This window comes from Cervus canadensis, chromosome 6 (genome assembly GCF_019320065.1).
Source record: "Cervus canadensis isolate Bull #8, Minnesota chromosome 6, ASM1932006v1, whole genome shotgun sequence".
Taxonomy (NCBI): domain Eukaryota; kingdom Metazoa; phylum Chordata; class Mammalia; order Artiodactyla; family Cervidae; genus Cervus; species Cervus canadensis.
In genome coordinates this window covers 54,037,537-54,060,090 of record NC_057391.1, presented here as the reverse complement: position 1 = coordinate 54,060,090, position 22,554 = coordinate 54,037,537, and the positions used below count along the sequence as shown (strand labels likewise).

At 40.8% G+C, this 22,554-nt stretch overlaps 1 protein-coding gene across 3 annotated transcripts in view; it reads right to left on the bottom strand.

Moving 5' to 3' along the window:
• Positions 1-6,925: 6,925 nt before the first annotated feature.
• The window catches only part of MYO5C (myosin VC), a 114,341-nt gene continuing 98,712 nt past the window's right edge, over positions 6,926-22,554 (bottom strand). For 2 of the 3 annotated variants that reach the window (XM_043471962.1, XM_043471963.1), the window contains 4 exons: positions 21,413-21,695; positions 10,112-10,286; positions 9,517-9,597; positions 6,926-8,310 (listed from right to left, as the gene is read on the bottom strand). In XM_043471962.1, coding sequence (XP_043327897.1) covers positions 8,158-8,310; positions 9,517-9,597; positions 10,112-10,286; positions 21,413-21,695 — 692 coding nt within the window. In that variant the 3' untranslated portion in view covers positions 6,926-8,157. Of the gene's footprint in view, positions 8,311-9,516; positions 9,598-10,111; positions 10,287-21,412; positions 21,696-22,554 lie in introns of those variants that run through there. The other variant, XM_043471964.1, reaches the window with a different exon arrangement.

The window sequence follows — 22,554 nt, the reverse complement described above, 5'->3', positions numbered from 1 at the left end:
AAGTGAGTTGTTAGACAAAGCGTGCATCACCCTCCCATGCAGCTTCTATTTTCTTTCTTTCCTTTTTTCCTCCTTTCTTTCTTGTTTTCTTGGCCATACATGTGGCATGTGGGATCTTAATACCCCAACCAGGGATCAAACCCTCACCCCCTGCATTGGAACCATGAAGTCTCAACCACTGGACCACAAGGGAATTCCACAATACATGTTTTTGTTGACTTTTTTTAAAAAAAGAAAGAAAAAGAGATAGAAAGGGGGGGAAGGGATGTGTGTATATGTATGAGAAAAGCCAATGGAAACAGCTTTTTAAAACCTCATCTTGGGACTTCCTTGTCGGTGGTTGAAGCTCTGCTCTTCCACTGCAGGGGACTTGGGTTCAATTCCTGGTCGGGGAACTAGGATCCTGCATACCACGAGGTGTGGCAAAAAAAATCAACTCACCTTCCTGTTATCATGGTAGTTGCTCAGACCTATGCAAATAAAGTCTATGCAGTTAATTTGTAACCTTCAATTTATTACAACATGCTGGGTCAACACCAGCTCATTTATTTAATCAGTAAGAAAGTATCAGACAATAGATTTTCTGAACAGACATGGACACAATTGATTTTTGCAGTACAGTATTTTAATCCTGTGGGACCTCACAATATTGTTGTTGTTGTTTAGTCTGTAGGTTGTGTCAACTCTTTTGTGACCCCATGGACTGTAGCCTGCCAGGCTCCTCTGTCATGGGATTTCCCAGGCAAGAATACTGGAGTGGGTTGTCATTAGCTCCTCCAGGGGATCTTCCCCACCCAGGAATCAAACCCACATCTCCCGCATTGACAGGTGGATTCTTTACCACTGAGTCACCAGGGAAGCCCCTTGCAGTGGATTCTGTAATTTAAAACTTAAAAAAATTTCTCCCCTCAAGATGAAGTTTTGGAGTAAAGATTAAGAGTCAGAAAACCTGGAGCCTGACCCCAACCAAGTAAATGTGGTGTTGGTTCCCTGTAAGGAACACACCTCATTTAATGAAACATTTGCCAGTCACAGATCCAGGGGTCACTGCCTGTCCACCCAGGTCACCGAAGGGAGTGCAACCTTGAGCAAACAAGCATTTGTGCTAAAGGGTAGGGTTCTGGCTGACCCAATCCTGGCCCCACTACTTGGGCAAGTGACTTCACCTCTCTGCATCTTTGCTCATCTGTTAAATGTGGATCTTAGAATCTGCCATCGTGGGGGTGTCAGGGGAATTATGAGAGATAGCACATGAAGTATTTAGCGCAAGGCTGGAATATAGGGAGTGCTCCGTGGACGTTCCGCTGCCCTCTGAGTGGCTACAACAGCAGAAGCCGTGGCAGCAGGGAAAAGGAGGGGAGTGGGGATGAGGCTGGAGATGAGGAAAAAGCAGAGAGGAGTCTGCGGCCACGTTCAGACGAGATGAAATCCTGTACTAAGGCAGTGCCATGGGATGGATTTGGACCGTGCTTCCAAAGGAGAGGGAACTGGACTTGGTGATATTTGGGGAAGAGGGGAGGGAGATGCCTAGGACGTCTCTTAGGTTTCTGTTTGGAAGGCTGAGTGGTCGGGCTGCCACTGCTGGAGTTTGAGGACCAGGGGGTGAAGGTGGGAGGCACAGCCATCATAGCCACACCAACTTAATACGTGTTCCAGAGAGGGCCACGTCAGGTTCAAAGGAGAGATCCTGTGAGTGTAAAGAGCTTTGGGGGCACTGGCCTGAACGCTTGAACAGAGTCCAAATTGAGAGGGATGTATTTTGGGGCAGGTGGCAGTGGAGACACCACTGGGGGGATGTCTACCATGCAGGGGTCACCATGGGGCTGGGGAGAGACCAGGGAACTCAGGAGTTGAAGTGCACCCCCACTGCCGAGAGGTGGCTGCAGCATTCTTGAGGTCTCTAAGGAACAAAGGAGTAGAAGGCAGTTCCCCAAGGACGAGGGATCCCAAGGGAATCAGCTACCGACCACTGCGGAGTGCTGGCCCTCTCACAGCCACTCAGGGAGGGAAGCAGGACATCTGTGTTACCACAAGGGAGATACTGAGGGATTAACAAGCGCAAGGTCAGTGATGGAGCCTGAATCTGTACGCAGAGGAACTCCACGACCCTTACCACAGAGCCAGCACCATCGAGCTGCTCTGCGTTGTCACAAAAAGAGTTAAAGAATGGGAAAGGGCCTGCCACCAGGGGCTGGCCTGGGGTGGGGGCCTGGTAATGCTGCCCCCGCCTCCCCCACCCCCGCCACTGCCCAAACCTGCCAAGGGGGCCAGTCACAAGGTCGTGCTCCAAGTAATAGCATTAGGAAGGTGAGCCACGGGTTTTCAGCAGGGAGTGACGTCATTCAAGTGGATTATTCCAGCATTTGCACTTCTGCAAGTAGGTCAGAGAGAGAGTGTACAGCAGGAAAATCAATTAGGTTAAGAGACTGTTGTCAGGTACTGGAGAAGAGGAAATAAGCTCTGGACAGAGTAGTAGCTGCAGGAATGGAAGGTGAGAGGAACCGAGGAACTAAGTGCAGAAGGAAGAGAAGGATGACTAGGAATTATGGGAGATCGACTCCCACAAAGAGAGAGGTAGAAAAATTGCCACACAGAAAGACATATCATATGATATCACTTATATGTGGAATCTTTTTTTTTTTTAAAGGAACAAACAAAATTATTTATAAAACAGAAGCAGAGCCATGGATGTAGAAAACATACTTATGGTTACCGGGGATGAGGGGCAAGGATACATCGGGAGATTGGGATCGACATATACACACTACCGTATATAATGTAGATAATGAATAAGTACCTACTATATAGCACAGGGAACTCAGTACTCTGTAATGATCTATAGGGGAAAGAGTCTAAAAAAGAGTGGATATATGTGTAACTGATTTGCTTTGCTGTACACTTGAAACTAATACAAAATTATAAATTAACTATACACCAATAAAATTTTTTAAAAATTGCCAATATTCCAAATCTGGATAGAGACTTTTCCCATACTGAATTTTATATTTTTTTTCACATTATAAGAGAGGTACGTGTTCATTATACATAATTGGAAATAGAAGGACATGAAGAGGGAAAATCTGTCATCAACATGCCTTGTTCTAACAAGTAACTGACCTCTGTTAGCATTTTATGTTTTATTCTAGAATCTCCATAGGCACCTATGTGTATACATTAAAAAAAATTGGAATTACATGCCATATGCAATTTTGAACTTTAGTTTTTAGCTTAATAGTGTTTTCATCTTTGCATGTCATTGCATATTCTTGGAAAACACCAATTTTTAAATGGAGATCACGTCTTGAGTTGTATCAACCATAAATCATATTGTATAGCTAGCATTTTAGATGTGGTTGGTTGAACATGAGCAAGTGACAAAGTAAACTTGGAAGATTATAGCATTTTAAAACTATAAATGTTACACATGCTCATTGTAGAAAATTTGGGAAAATCAGAAAGGTATAAGGAAGAAAATAATCACCCATAATCCCATTGCCCTGAGAGACTCCATTTCACATTTTAGCTATGCAGGAATAGATTTTTAGGACCAGGGGTTATACTGTTCATGTGCACTCTTTATATTTTTACATCCTGGTATTTTCCACTTAGTTTTTATAACATGGGCTAAATTTTAGTAGTCTATTGTACTTATTGAAAATAATAATTTTTATGATGAGGGAACTTTTCGCAGCTAGAGCAAAAGCTTCAGTGGGCACTTCGACAAGAAAAAAAAAATACCCCATTTTAACAAATTCTGACATGAGATTGCTCTGCAGTAGGAGTTACCTAACCCTAAGCCAAGCACAAAATTTCTTTTAAATGTTTCACTTAAATATACAGTTCCAAAAAAATTTACCAAATCACCTACTACCCCATGATTATTATTTTAAAAAGTCAGTGCCAAGGATAGAAAGTCAAAAGTGAAAGTTCCCATTACCTGCCCTATACTCAGTTCCCTGAGTTTGGAGGCTATTCTTCCAGAGTTCTCTGATGCCATAGATAAAGCTTGTTAGTTATATAAATGGAACTGTTAGCCACTTGCTTTTTTGCCTAACTTATTCTGTTACTGTTTACAGAGCTATCTGTTTTTTGGTAATAGCTTTAGTATTATGTTATACTATGGAGTGATGGAGTATCACAGTTTAATAAGCCAACATCCTACTGTAGGATATATAGGGTACCCCCAGTTTTCACTTTTAAAATTGTGCTTCATTGACCCAATTAAAAATGGGCAAAATTACCCTCATACCCTGCTGGTGGGAATGTAAAATGTTGCCGCCTCTGTGGAAAACAGCTTGGCAGTTACTCAAGAAGTTAAACATGGTTGCTACCAAATGACCAAGCAGATTTACACCTGGGCATATTCCAAGACCATCAAATACATATGTGCCCATAAAAATTTATACACGAATATCTGTAGCAGCATTTAAGCCAAAGTGGAAACAACTAACATGTCCATCAACTGAGGAATGAATAAAGAAAATGTGGTCTGTTCATACAGTAGACTCTTATTTGGCAATTAAAAAAAGGATCAAGTTCTGATGTGCTACAACATAGATGAACCTTGAAAAGTTTACGCTAAGTGAAATAAGTCAGATGCAAAAGGCCACAAATTATGATTCCATTTATACAATACATCCAGCATAGGCAAGTGCACAGAGACAGAAAGTAGATTAGAGGTTGCCAACAGGTGGGAGGTAGGGGGTTGGAGTGACTGTTTAATGAGTATGGGGTTTCTTTTTAGGGGTGACGGAAATTTTCTAGAGTTAGATAATGTAATTTGCTTGTGAATATACTAAAACCCACTGAAATATATGCTATAAAATAGTTTTATGTTGTGTGCAATTGTATCTCAGTACAGATTATTTTTAGGTGGGCAAAAACTTGGACACTTAGCAAATGCAGATATTCATATGGTCAATAAACAGATAAAGAGGTGCTCAACATCATTAGGTGCCAATGAAATGCAAGTTAAAACACACTGTGAATCCACTATTTACCCACCAGAACACCTAAGAGTAAAAAGACTGATGGCATGAAGTGTGGGTGAGAATGTAGAGAACTGGACCACTTCAGCTGGTAAGAGAATAAACTGGTACAACCACACTGGAAAACTGATTGATAGGACCCACTAAAGCTATGCAAACCTATCATTTTACTCCTTGATATATACTCAACAGAAATGAATACTTACATCCTCAAAAAAGAAAAAAAAAACATGAATAAGAATGTCATAATAGTTTTATTCATAATAGCCCCAAGCTGGAAAAACCCAAATATTCATCAACTTAGATAGATACATAAATTGTGATATGTTCATCTAATAAAAAAGAATAAACTGCTGATACACATGGCAATGAATGGGTGAGTCTCACAGGCTTTAAAACTGTGTAATGTTTAGTGTTAGAAACCTCTTTCTATTCCATACGCTGCACTCCAAGATTTACGTTGACATGTGAAGTGTTATGTGGGTCATTTTTAAAACTGACTAAATTGTACAGATGCTTAATTTGCCCCTGATGTCAATACTAAATATATTTTGAAAACAAAGCACCTATTTCAGAAGAAATACATGTGAAATGTGGAAAAATTAGAACATACAGATTAACTACCATAACATCCTTTACCTATACTCTCACTGCCCAGAAAGACCCCTGTCAACAACTTGGTATGCACACATCTGAACACTTTTCTGAGCATTTAAGGAAGCCTGAGCACTCTAATGTTAACACATACATACCTTCCAGAGAGTCAACGCTTGAAACCGATCAGCAGAATGTGGAGAAGATAGAGCCGCGGCTTCAAGGTGCTAAGGCAACTGCATCCGTCTAACTAATCTCCTTATCTGGACTTTACAGCTCAGCGGCTCTCTTCCTTCCCACCTCCGGCTCTGTGTTCACAGCTGGGGCAGGTGCTGCAGGTTGCATCACTCACTCACGCTTTAGGCCTTCTGACCATCCATACCGCCAGGTTCCCTTAGGAACCCCGTGGACCAGTTTTTTTTTTTTTTCTTTTTTTTTTACTCTGTGCGACCCCAGAGACGGCAGCCCACCAGGCTCCCCCGTCCCTGGGATTCTCCAGGCAAGAACACTGGAGTGGGTTGCCATTTCCTTCTCCATCGTGGACCAGTTTTTAGAGCTCAGTTCTCTGCTCTCTGCAGGAAGCAGAGTTTGGCAGGTTTACCCCCATGAATTCATGCCCTGCTTCACTGAGTGACCCCGACATTTACCTGTTACTGAAGGTTAGCAGCAGCTCCTGCCTTTTCACAGTCCTCACCCCATCAGTACCTCATGGTTTTGGCCACCCTTGCCACCTTTGGCTTTGTAGAACGGATCAAGACAGTGCTGTGAGTGCTCCCTTACCCCTTTCTCCATGCGTACGCTTTTCAGGCTCTGCAGGTCCCCATGTCTTCAAACAATAACTACTCTTTCCCAAGACTGACCCCCTACAAACCCTGCCGCCTCCAGTAGGACTCTGCTCCTGAAGTTCCACTTGCTAGCATTGAGATGAGCTTTTCTCCAGGAGCTCACAGGGTAGCAGAGGAACAGCCAGTGTTACTGTCCTATAGCCCATGATGGGTGCTATAAGACAGGATGCATGAGTTATGGGAGCCGAAAAGGAAGAGTGATGGGCTCTTTGTGGTGTAGGGGAGACCTGGAAGGGGCACAAAGAAGGCAATCTGTGTGAATCAAAACCCAGCCAACTCTCTGCCAAGTAGCCCCTAATGCTGGCACAGTCTGGGAGCTAAATGGAGACACAGCCGAGGAGGGCATATTTACTTCCTCGCTAAAAAATTTTATATATATTTTATGAGGTATTATGAATCTGTAACGTTTCCAGCATCTTTAAGTATGACCCTTAAAGAAAAGCATAAACCTTGTGCACTTAGGAAAAATGTAATCTCCTGGCAAATAAGAGAATTTGACCCAGATCATGTGGTAATTTTATTGATTAAAATGTTACAAAGTTCTACTTCTCATTTCTTCATATACAATATATCTGAGTGAACTAAATTAAATCATTTATGATATGAAGACGTTATTACATATTGGAAGGGTGATGTTGATTCATCATCATATATTATTTCTACTCCTAAGATATATGCCCATATTACAGAATCACAGCCATGGCCTGTGACTTTGGGGAGGTATGGAAGAGCACTGAATCCACAGGCTAGGAGTGCTTATCAAGTTATGTTTTATGTTCTGAAAGGAAGAAATAAGGAAGCCTGGGGGAACAAGGAATAGTCAGTTCCCACAAAACTTGGGAGATTTTTCAAAAGAAGGAACTGACATAATTTTTCAGTTATTTTTTATGAGGAAATCTTAAAACATATTTGAATGCTGATAAGACAGAAAAAATCATTTAGGTTGCCTTTTCAAACTATTTTTTTTAAGTCATTGTATGAAAGATATTAAACAATGAAAAGTTATGGCAAATATGTTGGCAGAGAAAATTCAATGACATGTTCTTTTGGAGGAGATGTTAAATGATGTGGGAGTTAGACCTGAATGATATATTAGTTTTAAATGAATATTTACATAAAATACTTCATGATTTATTTCAGATTGAATTAAAGTGAATATTCTCTTAAAAATTAGAGGGGCCTGAAATAAATATTTTTTAATGCAGAAGTGTCTTTAGTAAGAAGAGTTGGTGAAGCACCCCCACCCTCATCAAGCAAGTGTGAGGGTGAGAGAATTTCTGATGGGTCATGGTCAAATGGGATTATTTGAAAGACAATCCTGGAACCCATTTGTGGCTTCATAAATATCTGGGCTTCACATGAACCTTAGAAAACAGGATAAGCTGTGTCCCGAGAGTCTCACTCCCACTGGGTGGACCCTTGTCACAAGATAGAGGCACCAGGCAGAAAATATGAGTATTGCAGGAATTCTAGTAAAATTTGGCAGAGATTCCAAAGGTAGACGTGGCCTTTCCAACCTCAACTGGTGTGTGTTAATTCTTACAAGATGACAGCGGCAGCACCATCACCATGAGCAAGAGGAGATGTGGCCCATTTGGGAGAATTCTTATTTTCTTCATTAAATCACATTCCAAAGCATCTCCAGTTCCAATCAGGTGTAAGCCACATCCCTCTTATTTGAGCTTCACTGAGCTTCCGAAAGAAAAGTGCACTTATGCTCTTTTCTCCTGCTATAACCTATTGAGAAAGCCAAGCTTAAAACTGCTGGGGATTTGGATCATTTCCAGAGCATGTGGAGAGGGAGTGAAAGGAAATGTGACTTGAAAGAGGTATTTGGTGTCCAACATCAGGTGTGATGAATCCTCTCTGCTGTTTAGGAGAGCCTGAAATGAGAACCAGGGGGAAAATGAATAAGGAAACTAGTGCACTCTGCTGTGTTGCTGTCTGGAAGTCAAGAGTAAGGAAAACACAACAGTGAAAAACTCCTTTCAAAATCATGTGAGATAACACACACAAGAGTTTTTCAACAGCACAGCACAAGGTGAAATGGTCTATTTGGGTCTTCCAGGCCAGCTCTCGTGAAGACTTACTTGCTCTTTTTCCACTTCAGAAGTTAATTTCCCCCAGGATGGGCTGACTGTAAATCGATCTAATTTCTATTCTTACCTATTCTCATGGCATAATTCTCAGCTCATGAGTGGAGCTCAGTATTAAATTTTTATTGCATTCATAATTATTTTTAGTTCAGTAGTTTGCAAACCTTTTGGTCTCAGGACCCCTTTAAAATCTTAAAATACTGAGGACCCCAAACAGCTTTTGTGCATGTGGTTAGAGCCATGGATATTTATCATATTAGTAATAAAGCAATAATTTAAAATACTTATTAATTCATTAAAATAACAAGAAAAGCCCAAGACATATTAACATATTTTTATTGAAAAATAAATCAAATTTGAAAGAAAATAAAAAAAAAACTACTGAGAAGTAGTATTGTTTTTTATAATTTTGTAAATCTTTTTAATGACTGACTTAATATGACAGGCGGAATCTTGTATCTGCTTCTGCATTCACCTGTAGTGATTTGCTATTCTGGTTGAAGCGTGTGAAGAAAAGTCTGCCTCACACAGGTATATATTTGGAAAAAGGAAGACTTTGCAGACTCTGAAATTATCTCAAGGATCCACTCCTCCCCACCTCACCAAAGACTCTTGAATGAAACTTTGAGAACTGCTGCCCTAAGGCATTGGGAAAGAAACTTCAGGGATTAAAATAAGAAAAAATGAGTACATAGGTCCTCTGTTTCCATTCAGCCTCTGCTCCCTTGTCTATACGCAAAGACTGATGGGAAACAAGACATGCTGAAGGAATGTAGACTGCGAGCCATGGATTTGGTGCTTTCAGTCCTTTCCCACCAGGGCTAAGATGGGTTCTGAAAACGGGGCATTTGACAGGGAAGATTTCTGCCACTTTTCCTGTGTGCCTTTCCTTTGTAAATTTGGTACATGTACTTTAATTCTGAACTTCTACAGTGGTAATTATATATCACTTTCTCATACTAAAAATTAAAAGGCACAGCTTAAGCATCTCACCTGCACTTTGCGAACGAAGGATGGAGTCACTCTTTTTTCAAAGTCATCTATAGGTGTGTATGAATTAAGAATCTTTATGATCTGCAAACAATGCATAAGATGGTATAAGGCCACGAAAAGGATAACTTTGTCCATGAAATGATGGTTCCAGTCGTCTGGGAACAGTTGGGAACCACAAGTGGTTCCTTAATACTGTAATTTGGCTCTAGGAACCATGTGTTATTTTTTCCCCAAGAAAAGAGAAAACAAGCTGAGAAGAGCATAGATGGGAGCAAGGACATCATTTAATTAGATGACTGTGAGATAATTCCCCATTTCCAGACTCCTTCTCCACTCCTACATCCTCTCCCCACACACACACATCTGTGGTTTTGTGGGCAGGGAATGTACCATACGTGCTTTTAGGTTTTCAAGGTCTAGAGTCAGTATTTAATAAATGCTTGTTAGGTAAGTGGGTGGGCCATGGAGATATGTATGCTCCCCAAAGAGCACAGAGAGATGCAAATGCACCCCATGCCAGCTAAGCCAGGAAAGAGGATGCCAGTCACATGATCTGCTGGTGACGATCAGGGAGACACTACACAAACCCGATTACCTGCACGGCAGACAAGGAGGTACAGCGTTCGTAGATCTCCTTGGCATCACTGTCGGTGGTCTTCTTCACCTGAAGCAACCATGCTGCCTGTGAGAGAGGCTCCAAAGTTTCCTTGGCCAAGTTGTTCTGTAAATTCTTATCTTTAAGCCATTCTTCTAAGTAACTGATGTTGCACCTGGAGTAAAAGGCAGAGGAGCAGAGAACAGTGGGTGATCCATTTAGAACACTTCAGGGGAGGATGTAGAGTCCCCCAGCATGTCCTAACATGGTACCAGTGTTCACTGAGATCCTTAGGACCATGTCCAGCAGTTTCTTCATTTGTAACAAGAGGGGGCTGGGCCAGATGATCAGCTCTCATGATCCATGATTCTAAGGATCATGATGGTCTAGGGTGAGCGGCCATAATAGCAATAAACTTTGGAGAAAATCTGAACAAAGAACAGTGACTACAATAATTTGTAAAATAATCTATTAATGTACCTTTAATAATAGATTTGAAAATATCTTAAAGGAAAAACTCATAATGTATTTGAAAAGGGGACTTACACTGTTATAAAAATTGACCTCTTTTCCTAAAGTAGCAGAAAATTTTCAACTGGTAGGTTTTCTAAGTCCACTGGGGTTTCTATTCTAGTTTCTGTCACTTATTATCATAGGTTTATGAGTTAAGAGGCATGGGTTTTAATCCCACCAATCTGTTTTGTGAGCCTGGAAAGTTACTCTGCCTCTCTTGGTAAATCAGGGTGTTGAGAACACTCACACATTGCTAGTGAGAATGTAAATAGCACAGCTGCTAAGGAAAACAAGCATTTCCTCAAAATGTTAAACACCGAACTACCATCTGACCCAGCAACTCCAAATTGAAAGGTCCACACAAAAAAATCATACACAAATATTTATAGGAGCATTAATCATTATAGTCAAAAAATGAAAACAGCCCTAATGTTCACCAATTGGTGGACAGATAAATAAACTGTGGTCTATCTATACAATAAGATGTTATTCAACAATAAAAAGGAGTGAGATACTGACACATGCTACTACATGGGTGAAATATGAAAACATACTAAGTGAATGAAGCTATTCACAAAAGACAACATATTTTATGATTCCATTTATTAAAAAATGTCCAGAATAACCAAATCTGTAGAGAAAGAAAATACATTTGATGTTGCCATTGGATCAAAGAAAAAGCAAGAGAATTTCAGAAAAACATCTACTGCTGCTTCATTGACTACACTAAAGCCTTTGACTGTGTGGATCACAACAAACTGTGTAAAATTTTTAAAGAAATGGGAACACCAGACCACCTTACCTGCCTCCTGAGAAATCTGTATAAAGGTCAAGAAGCAACAGAACCAGATATAGAACAATGGCCTGGTTCAAAATTGGGAAAGAAGTACATCAAGGCTGTATATCATCACCCTGCTTATTTAACTTATATGCAGAGTACATCATGTGAAACATCAGGCTGGATGAAGCACAAGCTGGAATCAAGATTGCCGGGAGAAACATCAATAACCTTAGATATACAGATGACACTACCCTTATGGCAGAAAGCGAAGAGGAACTAAAGAGTCTCTTGATCAAAGTGAAAGAGGACAGTGAAAAAGCTGGCTTAAAACTCAACATTCAAAAAATAAGATCAAGGCATCCGGTCCCATCACTTCATGGCTAATAGATGGGGAAACAATGGAAACAGTGAAAGACTATTCTCTTGGGCTCCAAAATCATTGCAGATGCTGATGGCTGCCATGAAATTAAAAGACACTTGTTCCTTGGAAGAGAAGCTATGACCAACCTAGACACCATATTAAAAAGCAGAGACATTACTTTGTCAGCAAAGGTCTGTGTAGTCAAAGCTATGGTTTCTCCAATAGTCATGTATGGATGCTAGAGTTGGACCATAAAGAAAGCTGAGCACTGAAGAACTGATGCTTTTGAACTGTGGTTTTGGAGAAGACTTTTGAGAGTCCCTTGGACTGCAAGGAGATCCAACCAGTCCATCCTAAAGGAAATCAGTCCTGAATATTCATTGGAAGGACTGATGCTGAAGCTGAAGCTCCCATATTAAGGCCACCTGATGCAAAGAGCTGACTCATTGGAAAAGACACTGATGCTGGGAAAGATTGAAGGCAGGAAGAGAAGGGGACGACAGGATGAGATGGTTGGATGGTATCACTGACTCAATGGACACGAGTTTGAGTAAACTCTTGGAGTTGGTGATGGACAGGGAGGCCTGGCGTCCATGAGGTCACAAAGAGTTGGACATGACTGACTGACTGAACTGAACTGAGGTGAGGAGAAGGGGACTCCTAGTGGGATGTGGGTAGGGGATAAGAGTGGCTGCTACTGGGTTTAAGGTTTCTTTTTGGAGTGATGAAGCTTTTCTAAAATTACATTATGGTGATGGTTGCATAATTCTGTAAATATACCAAGCTGCATTGAACTCTACACTTAAAACAAGTGAACTGTATGGCATGTAGATCATATATCAATGAAGCTGTTTAAGAAATTGAGTGAACTAGGTGATCTCTAAGGTCAGTTCCAGCTCTGACCTTCCAGATTAGCAACTCCCCATGGGTTATATCACTGGGACAATAATGCTGAGTTAATGTATTCCATAAGGAGATAATAAGTGTGAAATGAGTTCTCTTGCTCTGCTAAGCGCCCCCTCCCCAACACTGTTTTTCTGCATCGTCAATTTTGTCCCACTAGTTTAAGTTCTTACTATAGTAGATTCCTAATGGGCCTCCCATCTCGTTCCTTCTAATCCATCATATTCAATTCTGCCACAGTTTTCTAAATCTGAATTTTGAGCATCTTAATCCTCCTACTCAAAAATCTGTATTGGGAGTTCTAGTTCTTGGTAAGATGGAATAAGCACTCCATTTTGTGTCTCCCACGGAATGCAGTTATAAAACCTGGATGGAATGCCTGGAACAACTATTTGAGGACTTTGAAAAGTAAACAGTAGCAGGTGGTGTGGGGAAGAAGACCAGAATTTGAAGTATCTCCCAATTAATACTGAGTTTACCAGTATCTTCCCCTTGGCTCTTCACTGGTTTGAACTCAAAGCAGCCTGAAATTCAGCAGTGGGCATTGCTGTCAACTAAGAGCTCTAGGAGGAATCCTCCAGTTCTGGTTTGAGATGCTGAAAACGGGTGTCCTAATACTCTGAGAGAGGGTAGAAATTCTGTTTTTCTTATTTCTCCTTTTCTTTCTTTTTCTTCACTCTATTATGCGCAAGCCCCAAACAGTCCTATGGTGGTGGCAACAAACTAAAACACAGAGGGGAACTTTCTTCAGTTGAAGGAGCTGTAGCTCAAGAGGATGGGGGTGAACACCTCGAGCTCTACCCTCCCACCACTTGACCCCAGATGGGGACATCTGCTGGAAGTGTAGCACATAGTGAGTTAAGTAAAGCCCAAGTTTTCTGTCTGGAGGACAAAAGAAAGGATCCTTAGAGATCTGGAAAGCACCAGGGGTATTATGGAGAGGAAAAAGCTCGGGAAAGTGACCCTTAAATTTGCTTATGAACTCCTGGGTACACCCCTGAGCCCATGCATGAATCTGCACACTTAAACTTTGAGGACTAAGTATTAGCCTCCAACTAATAAAAAAAAAAAAAATTAAAAAAAAAAAAAAACTTTGAGGACTAAACTATGGATTGAGCACCACCCAAGTTTCAGACTGGCCACTGTGTGTCACACATAAGACAGAAGCAAATAGCATTAAAAAGGCTTTGAAAACTGAGCTGACCAAGGAATCACAATTCCCAGAACCTGAACCCCAGTGGGCTGATTATCTGATAAAAATATCAACATTCTCCACAGAATTTAAAGACTCAGTGTCTCATAATACTAAAGTGTCCAGAATACAATTCAAAATTACTAGGCATATGAAAACCAGGAAAATCTCATCAGATTGTACAATGCAATTAATAGATATCAACTCTGAGATGACACAGATATTGGAATCATCTGACAAAGACTTTAAGGAAGCTATCACACAATGCTCCAAAAAGTAAAGACAAACTACTTTGAAATACATGTAAAGACAGAAAATCTCAGAAAAGACACAAGATGTTAAAAAATAATTGAAAAATTGTAGAGCTGAAAAATACAGCGACAGAAACAAAATAACTCACTGAACGGGCTCAATAGTAGAATAAAGAGTCAGAGAACTTCAAGGGACCAAACAAAGACTATGCAATCTGAAAAGTCCAAAGGAAAAATCTAAAGAACAGAACTTTAGGGGTAACAAAACAATGAAATCTCTAACATTTGTGTCACTGAAATTCCAGAAGGAAAGGAGAAAGTATCATGCAGACAAAACATTTGAAGAAATGGCTGAAAATGTTCCAAATTTGGTGAGATCCACAAACCTGCAGATTCAAGAAGTCCAGAGAATCTCAAAGAAGCTAAACTCAAAGAAATCCATACCTAGTCACATTATAATCAAATTGTGGTAAACTAAACACAAAGAAAAAATCTGGGAAATCAATAAGAGAAACTAAGTATTGTTTGTAGGGAAATAATAATTCAATGACTGTGCATTTCTCATCAGAAACCATGGAAACCAGAAAAAAGTGAAACATTTTAAAATTGATGAAAAAAATGGACTGTCAGCCCAGACATTGGCAGCCTACAAAAATATACCTCAGGAAGTATAGGTAAAGTATAGAAGGTGAAATAAAGATATTTTCAGATTAAAGAAAGCTAGGGAAATCTATTGCCAGTGAATCTGCTCTAAAGGATTACTGAAATAATTTTCTCAGGCAAAAGGAAAATGAGATCTAAATGAGATCTGGGGGGAACAAATGAGACTTGAAACATTAGAAATGAAGAAATTACAGAAATGATAAATATCTGGATAAATATAAAAGACTATTCTTCTCCTTTTGAGCCCTTGAGAATATCCTAGGTGAACTGAAACTAAAAATTATAACATTGTCTGGTAGAGTTATTGATGTATATAGAAGTACAGCATAAGACAACTACAAAATAAACCAAAGAGAGGAAAGGGGCCTATGTGATGGTAAGGTTTCTACATTTCACTTAATGTGATAAATGGTTGGGGCTCCAAACTTTCAGCAAAGAGGGGAAGGGTTCAATCCCTCGTTGGGGAACCAATACCATGCATGCCATGCAGTGTGACTAAAAAATCCAAATAAACAACTTTTTAAAAATCCAATTTAAAAATAAAAGATACTGATTCCAAATAGATTGAAAAAGGTAAAGATGATACTATAATTTCTACAGCAGCCATTAAAAAAGATACAAAGAGATATAGAGAAAACACAATAGGGAAATTTAAAAAGGATGTCAAAAATGTTCAAAGAACCCCAAATAAGACATAAACAGGAAATCAAAGAAATAAAAACCAGAAGGAACAAATAGAAAATAACAAAATGGTAGACTTATATCTAAATATATCATATATCAATAAATACATTAAATTAAAATGGTCTAAATATACCAATTAAGAAACAGAGATTGTCAGACTGGATTAAAAAAAAGGACCCAAATATATGCTGCCTACATTTCAAATATTACACAAATAAGTTAAGAATAAAAGGATGGGAAAAGGTATATTATGAAAACACTGATCCAAATAAAAAGTAGACTTTCAGACAAGATATGACTGACTCATTTGCTTAGTTGTGTCTGACTCTTTGCAACCCCATGGACTGTAGCCTACAAGGCTCCTCTGTCCATGGGATTTTCCAGGCAATAGTACTGGAGTGGATTGCCATTTCCTTCTCCAGGGGATCTTCCCAACCCAGGGATCGAACCCAGGTCTCCCACATTGTAGACAGATGCTTTACCGTCTGAGCCACCTGGGAAGTCCATTAAGTAGACATCAAAGCAGAGAAAATTAACAGGGTGGGATAAAGAGAGACCCCCACATAATGATAGGAGGGTCAGGTCACCAAGATGACATAACAATTTTTAATGTGTATGCACCTTACTCAGAGTGTAAGAAAGACAGAACTTCAGAATACATAATGCAAAAACTGACAGATTGAAAGAACAGACACATTCAAAATTACAGTTGAAGACTTCAATACACCTCTCAGTAGTCAATAGAATTAGTAGGCAGAAAATCAGCAAGGATACAGAAGAACTGAAAAATGAAAGTGAAAGTCAAAGTCTTAGTCACTCCTCCATCCATGGAACTCTCCAGGCAAGAATAATGGAGTGGATTGCCATTCCCTTCTCCAGGGGATCTTCCTGACCCAGGGATTGAACCCAGGTCTCCTCCATGTCAGGCAGATTATTTACTGCCTGAGTCACCAGGGAAGCCCCAGAAAATACCATCGACAAATTGGGTCTGATTGACATTTATAGAATATTTTACCCAACAACAGAAGAATGTACATTCTTTTCAACGGCATTTGGAATATTCACAAAAGTAGACTGTATTCTGGGTCATAAAAGCAAGTATTAACAAATTTAAAAATAACTGAAATCATATAAATTTTCTCATCACTTCATGGCGAATAGATGGGGAAACAGTGGAAACAGTGACAGACTTATTTTCTTGGGCTCCAGAATCACAGCAGATAGTGACTGCAGCCATGAAATTAAAAGACTCTTGCTCTTTGGAAGAAAAGCTATGACCAACCTAGATAGCATATTCAAAAGCAGAGACATTACTTTGCTGACAAAGGTCCGTCTAATCAAAGCTATGGTTTTTCCAGTAGTCATGTACAGATGTGAGAGTTGGACCATAAGGAAAGCTGAATGCCGAAGAATTGATGTTTTTGAACTGAGAAGACTCTTGAGAGTCCCTTGGACTGCAAGGAGATCAAACCAGTCAATCCTGAAGGAAATCAACCTTGAATATTCATTGGAAGGACTGATACTGAAGCTGAAGATCTAATACTTGGCTGCCTGATGCAAAGAGCAGAGTCATTGGAAAAGACCCTGATGCTGGGAAAGATTGAAGGCAGGAGAAGAAGGGGACAACAGAGGATGAGATGATTGGATGGCATCACTGACTCAATGATCATGAGTTTGAGCAAGCTCCGGGAGATGGTGAAGGACAGAGAAGCCTGGTGTGCTGCAGTTCATGGGGTTGCAAAGAGCCATGACTTAACGACTGACCAACAACAACAAATATTAAGTTTGTTTTTTTCAATGTAAAAGTATTTATAAGTTTGTGTCTTAAAAATAAATCTGGGAAAGTCTAAGACAAAGTGGGATGGTTGGGAACTCTAGCATCATAATCTACAGTGTATGTTAACCTGTGTACATCTAGAGATCTTTCTAAAAATTGTGGTAGAAAACACATAACATAAAATTACCATGTTAACCATTGTAAGTGTAGAGTATAGCATAGTAGTCTTAACTATATGCACCATGTTGTGAAACTAAGCTCCCAGAACCTTTTGTAAAACTGAAACTGTACATCCATTGAACAACAACTCCCTTTTTCTCTCTCTCTCATCAGCTCCAGGCAACCACCATTCTACCTTTTTTTTCAAAGTATATTCTTTAAGCACAACAAAATTAAACTAAAATCAATAACAGAAAGGTAACAAGAAAGTCTCTAAACACTTGGAAATTAAACAACACACACTTCTATACCATCCAAGAGTCAAAGAGTAAGACTTGAGGGAAATTAGAAAATATTCTGAATTGAACAAAAATGAACTGAACAACATACATCAAAACTGTGTGTTGGGGGATAGAGCTAAAGTAGTGCTTGGAGAGAAATGTAGAGCATTAAATGCTTATGTTAGAAAAGAAAAGTCTCAGAGCTAATAATCCAGGCTTCTGCTTTAGGAACCTAGAAGAAAAGAAAAATAAATGCAGAGTAGGCAGAAGGAATGAAAAAAGACAGTAACAGAAATCAATTACATTTAAAAAATAAGACAAAAATCAATGAAATCAAAACCCGGTTCTTTGAAAAGATCATAAAACTGATATACCTGTAGCAAGATTGACCAAGGAAAAGAGAAGACAAATTAGCCATAGAGGAGTGGAAGAGGGGCCAATACTACAAATTCTGCAGAAATTAAAAGAATAATAAATGAATATACTGAACAGTGATACACACATTACCTCAACTGTGATGGAGTGGACCAACTCCTTGAAAACCAAAAACTACCAAACTCACCTAAGATGAAATCCATAACCCGAATAATCCCACAACTACTAAAAAAAAAAATCTAATCCATAGTTTAAAGCCTTCTGAAAAAGAAAAAACTCTTGAGGTTGCTGCCTTTCTAGATCCCCCCATCACTCCTGGTTCTCCTTTCAAGGAGGGCTATTCATACCCTGCCCTAAGCGTTCCTTCACTGAGGCCTGTGCTCATTTCTCTAGTTCTTGGGCTGAAATCCTTCTTGTCCTCCAAGACCCAAGTCAACGCCTTTCGTATTCTCTCCAGATTCCCTCAGGACAATAAGCAACGTCTGTACTCGGGCCACATCATGTTGGTTCCTAACAGAACTGTCTCCACAGGCCCTACCTAGGTTCTTGTCAAAGAACCCTGGGCGGGCTTCCCTGAAGGCTCAGTGGTAAAGAATCCACCGGCCAATTCAGGAGGCACGGGTTCAATCTCTGATCCGAGAAGATCCCACTTGTCGTGGAGCAACTAAGCTCATACACCACAACTGTCGAACCTGTGCTCTAGAGCCCGGAAGCCACAACTACTGAAACCATGAGCCACAATTACTGAAGCCCCTGCACCTGGAGCCCATGCTCGGCAGCAAGAGAAGCTGCTGCAATGTGAAGCCTGCACATTGCAACTAGAGTAGCCCCCACTTGCTGCAATTAGAGATTTGCACAGCAATGAAGATCCAGCAGAGCCAAAAAAAAAAAGATGCCTGGGCAAAATAACCACAATAGAACTTGCAATAAAAATGCTATTGTGGAGATGGTGAGATAAAGTTCCACATGAGATAATCTTTTTTATAAATTTATGACTGCTGCTGCTGCTGCTAAGTCACTTCAGTTGTGTCCAACTCTGTGTGACCCCATAGATGGCAGCCCACTAGGAACTAAAAAAAGAACTACATACTAGGAAAATTTTTACATTTTCCCAGGAACTGGTCTGCTTCACCATGCCAGATGAGACCAGAGAGCTACTGATGTTTTGCTTTTTTCTCCTGGCAGTCAGAAAGTCCAGTGCCTGTTTTCAAGCTACTCTGTCCACTGTTTATTTTTCTTTTCTTGGAGTTTGATTTTCCACTTGTGTCCATGTTTTGCTATTGCAGTGCTGGTGTTGTCATGGTAAAATCACTGCCAATCCTGGAGCACCATGTTTATGGCAGAAGCTGAATCAATATCTGAATGAACAAATGTCTCTAAGGTGCATGTGCTATTCACTCAGAGCAACACACTGGAAAGGCAGTACTTCCCTAATAGCACTTCCAGTTGGTGAGAGGAAAGAGTGCTGGGCACCTATGGGGACAAATGTTCACTTACCCTGGGGACCTACTGGTGGAATAAGAGTTGTTTAGCAAAGACTTTGGTGACGTGTAGGTTTACGACTTGACTTTAAATAAGCCTGAGGCCTGCCCCAGAGGACTTCAGGGCATCTGCTCAGAGCTTGGGAAATAAACAGACGCCTTTCCTCTCAGTGAAGAGGAAAAGACCCACAAAGCCCAGCCCTCCTGAATACTCCCTTGAATCTGAAAACCACAACCTGGGGTCATGGGAATTTCACACACTGCTTTGTAGAGATGTCCAAGTTTCACTAATGCTAAGAAGATGTAAAGGATGCCTCTTGTTTACTGCTTGGCTTAATAAACTTTTCGGGTCACTTTTCATTGTGTCACGGCCATCATCGTCACCCCAGATTCTCCTGTCACCTACAGGTATTATATCCGTGTACATATTAAAACATCTTAAATATCTACCCTATATGATATGCTTTCTAATCATGTGACAGTGTTAATTCAAACAATAGCTAATGATCTGTGTTTTCTTGGTTTAGGGACAGAGAAGCTGACACACCTCAAAACTGGATGACTAGGCTTCCAGGTGGCACAGTGGATAAGAACTTGCCTGCCAAAGCAGGGGACACAGGTTCGATCTCTGGTCCGCGAAGATCCTGCATAACACCAGGCAACTAATCCCACATACCACAACTACTTAGCCCATGCTCTGTAACTAGAGAAGCCATTGTAATGAGAGGCCTTCTCACTGCAAAGGAGAGTAGCCCCACAAGAGGCAACTAGAGAAGGCCCTCGAAAAGCAACAGAGACTCAGCACAGCCAAAAATAAATAAATACATAAAAAGAAATTAAAAACAAAACAAAACAAAACTGGATAACCATGTCTGCAGGATGAACTCTCAACACTTAGCCTGGCATTTTACACCCTCCCAATCTGGGTCCAGCTTACCACTCTACTGCAGTCCTGTAGATCCTGACATAAGCCTTCACTTAATCTAGACAGAGCTATTAATATTTACTCCTGTCTGAGGAGGGGTTGGAGAAGGCAATGGCACCCCATTCCAGTACTCTTGCCTGGAAAATCCCATGGACGGAGGAGCCTGGTAGGCTGCAGTCCATGGGGTCACTACGAGTCCGACACGACTGGGCGACTTCACTTTCACTTTTCACTTTCATGCATTGGAGAAGGAAATGGCAATCCACTCCAGTGTTCTTGCCTGGAAAATCCCAGGGACGGGGGAGCCTGGTGGGCTGCCATCTATGGGGTCGCACAGAGTCAGACATGACTGAAGCGACTTAGCAGCAGCAGCAGCAGAAGAGGGGTCCTCACTCAGTCCTACCACTATGCCTTTGCCCACTCATTCCCTTGCCTGGAATGTTCTTCCATTTTTGATCACTCATAAACAGTTTTCAGGCTTCTTTAACTTTTCTGGCCATGATCATCTCTCCTCTCTGAAGCACTTCCTGTACCACTTATTTATGACTTAATTATAGTGGTCTTGAATCATCATTTAGCTTCTCAACAGCAGGGATCAAATCACCCTTTCCTTTGTTTCCTGCGTCCCCCACCAGCAGTGCTAGTCACGGAGGTGGGGGTCAACAAATACTGGCTGCATATATGATAGCCACAGAGGGCCAGAATTTAAAATACACAGCTATTAGTTCTTAGTTGAAGTCACTCTGCCAGAGTGTCAAGTTAGCATAGGCAGAATGATGGGAGGAGGGCCTGGCATCAGATAGTTGACATCTCCATGGCTCTAAGGGTCATTTTGCACACCCTCCAGAAGTGCCGCTCTTGTGAAGGGAGGGCGGGCAGAGTGTGTGGTCTCGGACTCCAGGAGCATCCTTTCTGGCCCGCCTCTCCAGGGTTAGTGGTGGCTGATGGGTCTTACCTTATCTGCATCCCTTTTCTACAGGAGCACATGTCCTTGCGCAGGAAGAGACTGTTTAGGGTGACCGCCCCGATCAAGAAGAAGAGCTGCTTCACCGCCTGCCTCACGATCTCAGGGTCCAGGCCATTCTGGCACATGGTGCTGTAGAAGTAGCTCAGTTGCTGCAGGACAGAGGTCATCGTGTAGGCATCCGTGTCGTCTATGCTGGAGGACCGCTTCCGGAAGCCTGTGGGCTTCAGGCCAGAAATGCCCTGCAGACTCTCGTACTCCAGCATGCCTGGCACTACGGAGAAAAATGGAAGCTTTCTTGCACATGCAGTGGGGACACCCAGAGGACATTTCCCCTGCTCTCATGTGTCTGTTTCAGGGAGTGGGACAATTTTCACAAGAGTTAGTGTGGATACAGCTGTAACAGAGAAAGAAGAAGGATGGAGGGCTGGGGAACACCAGGGTGTAAGGGGTGGATGGGAATGAACCACCATCTACAGCAGGGGAACAGTTCCTCTTCTTCCAGCTTGACAGGAGAGAAAGCTGGTTAGCGTGACATCTCATGGTCTGGAACTACTTAAAGCCTACAGTATTTAAATTTCAGAAAACTGAAGAAAGTATATAAGAATTTGTATACAAGAGTATACAAGTATACAAGAAAATATACATGAGTAGGGCTCTAGGATTTCAAAAATACTTGGCTCAGAACCAGGATTAGCCACATAATTAGCAGCAGGTCTCCCAAACCTTTCCCTACAGGATGGATCCCCCTTATAGAAAGAAAACTATGACCCATGTACTTTTAAATATGTAATCATTTTAGGCAATCAGAGAATTAAATAGTGGGCATTTATATTAGTAAAGTTTCTTGTTTTAAAATTATGTTCTTTGAAGGTACAATAGAGAATCATACTTATCTAGGTGATGTTGTGAATCTCTTATTTGCATTGTCATTAGGGAAAATCTCTAAAAATAGTATTACTTGAGGAAAAAATGGTTCTCTTCCTTTCTGAGTATCATGGCTGTACCACCTCTGAAAATGAGTGCTTGTTTTCGGGAGATGAAGGGGTTTTTGTGTGAACGTTTGCTTATACCACTGGAAACATGACCAAATCACAATTTGGATTATCAACACCACACTGGCCTTTTCTGCT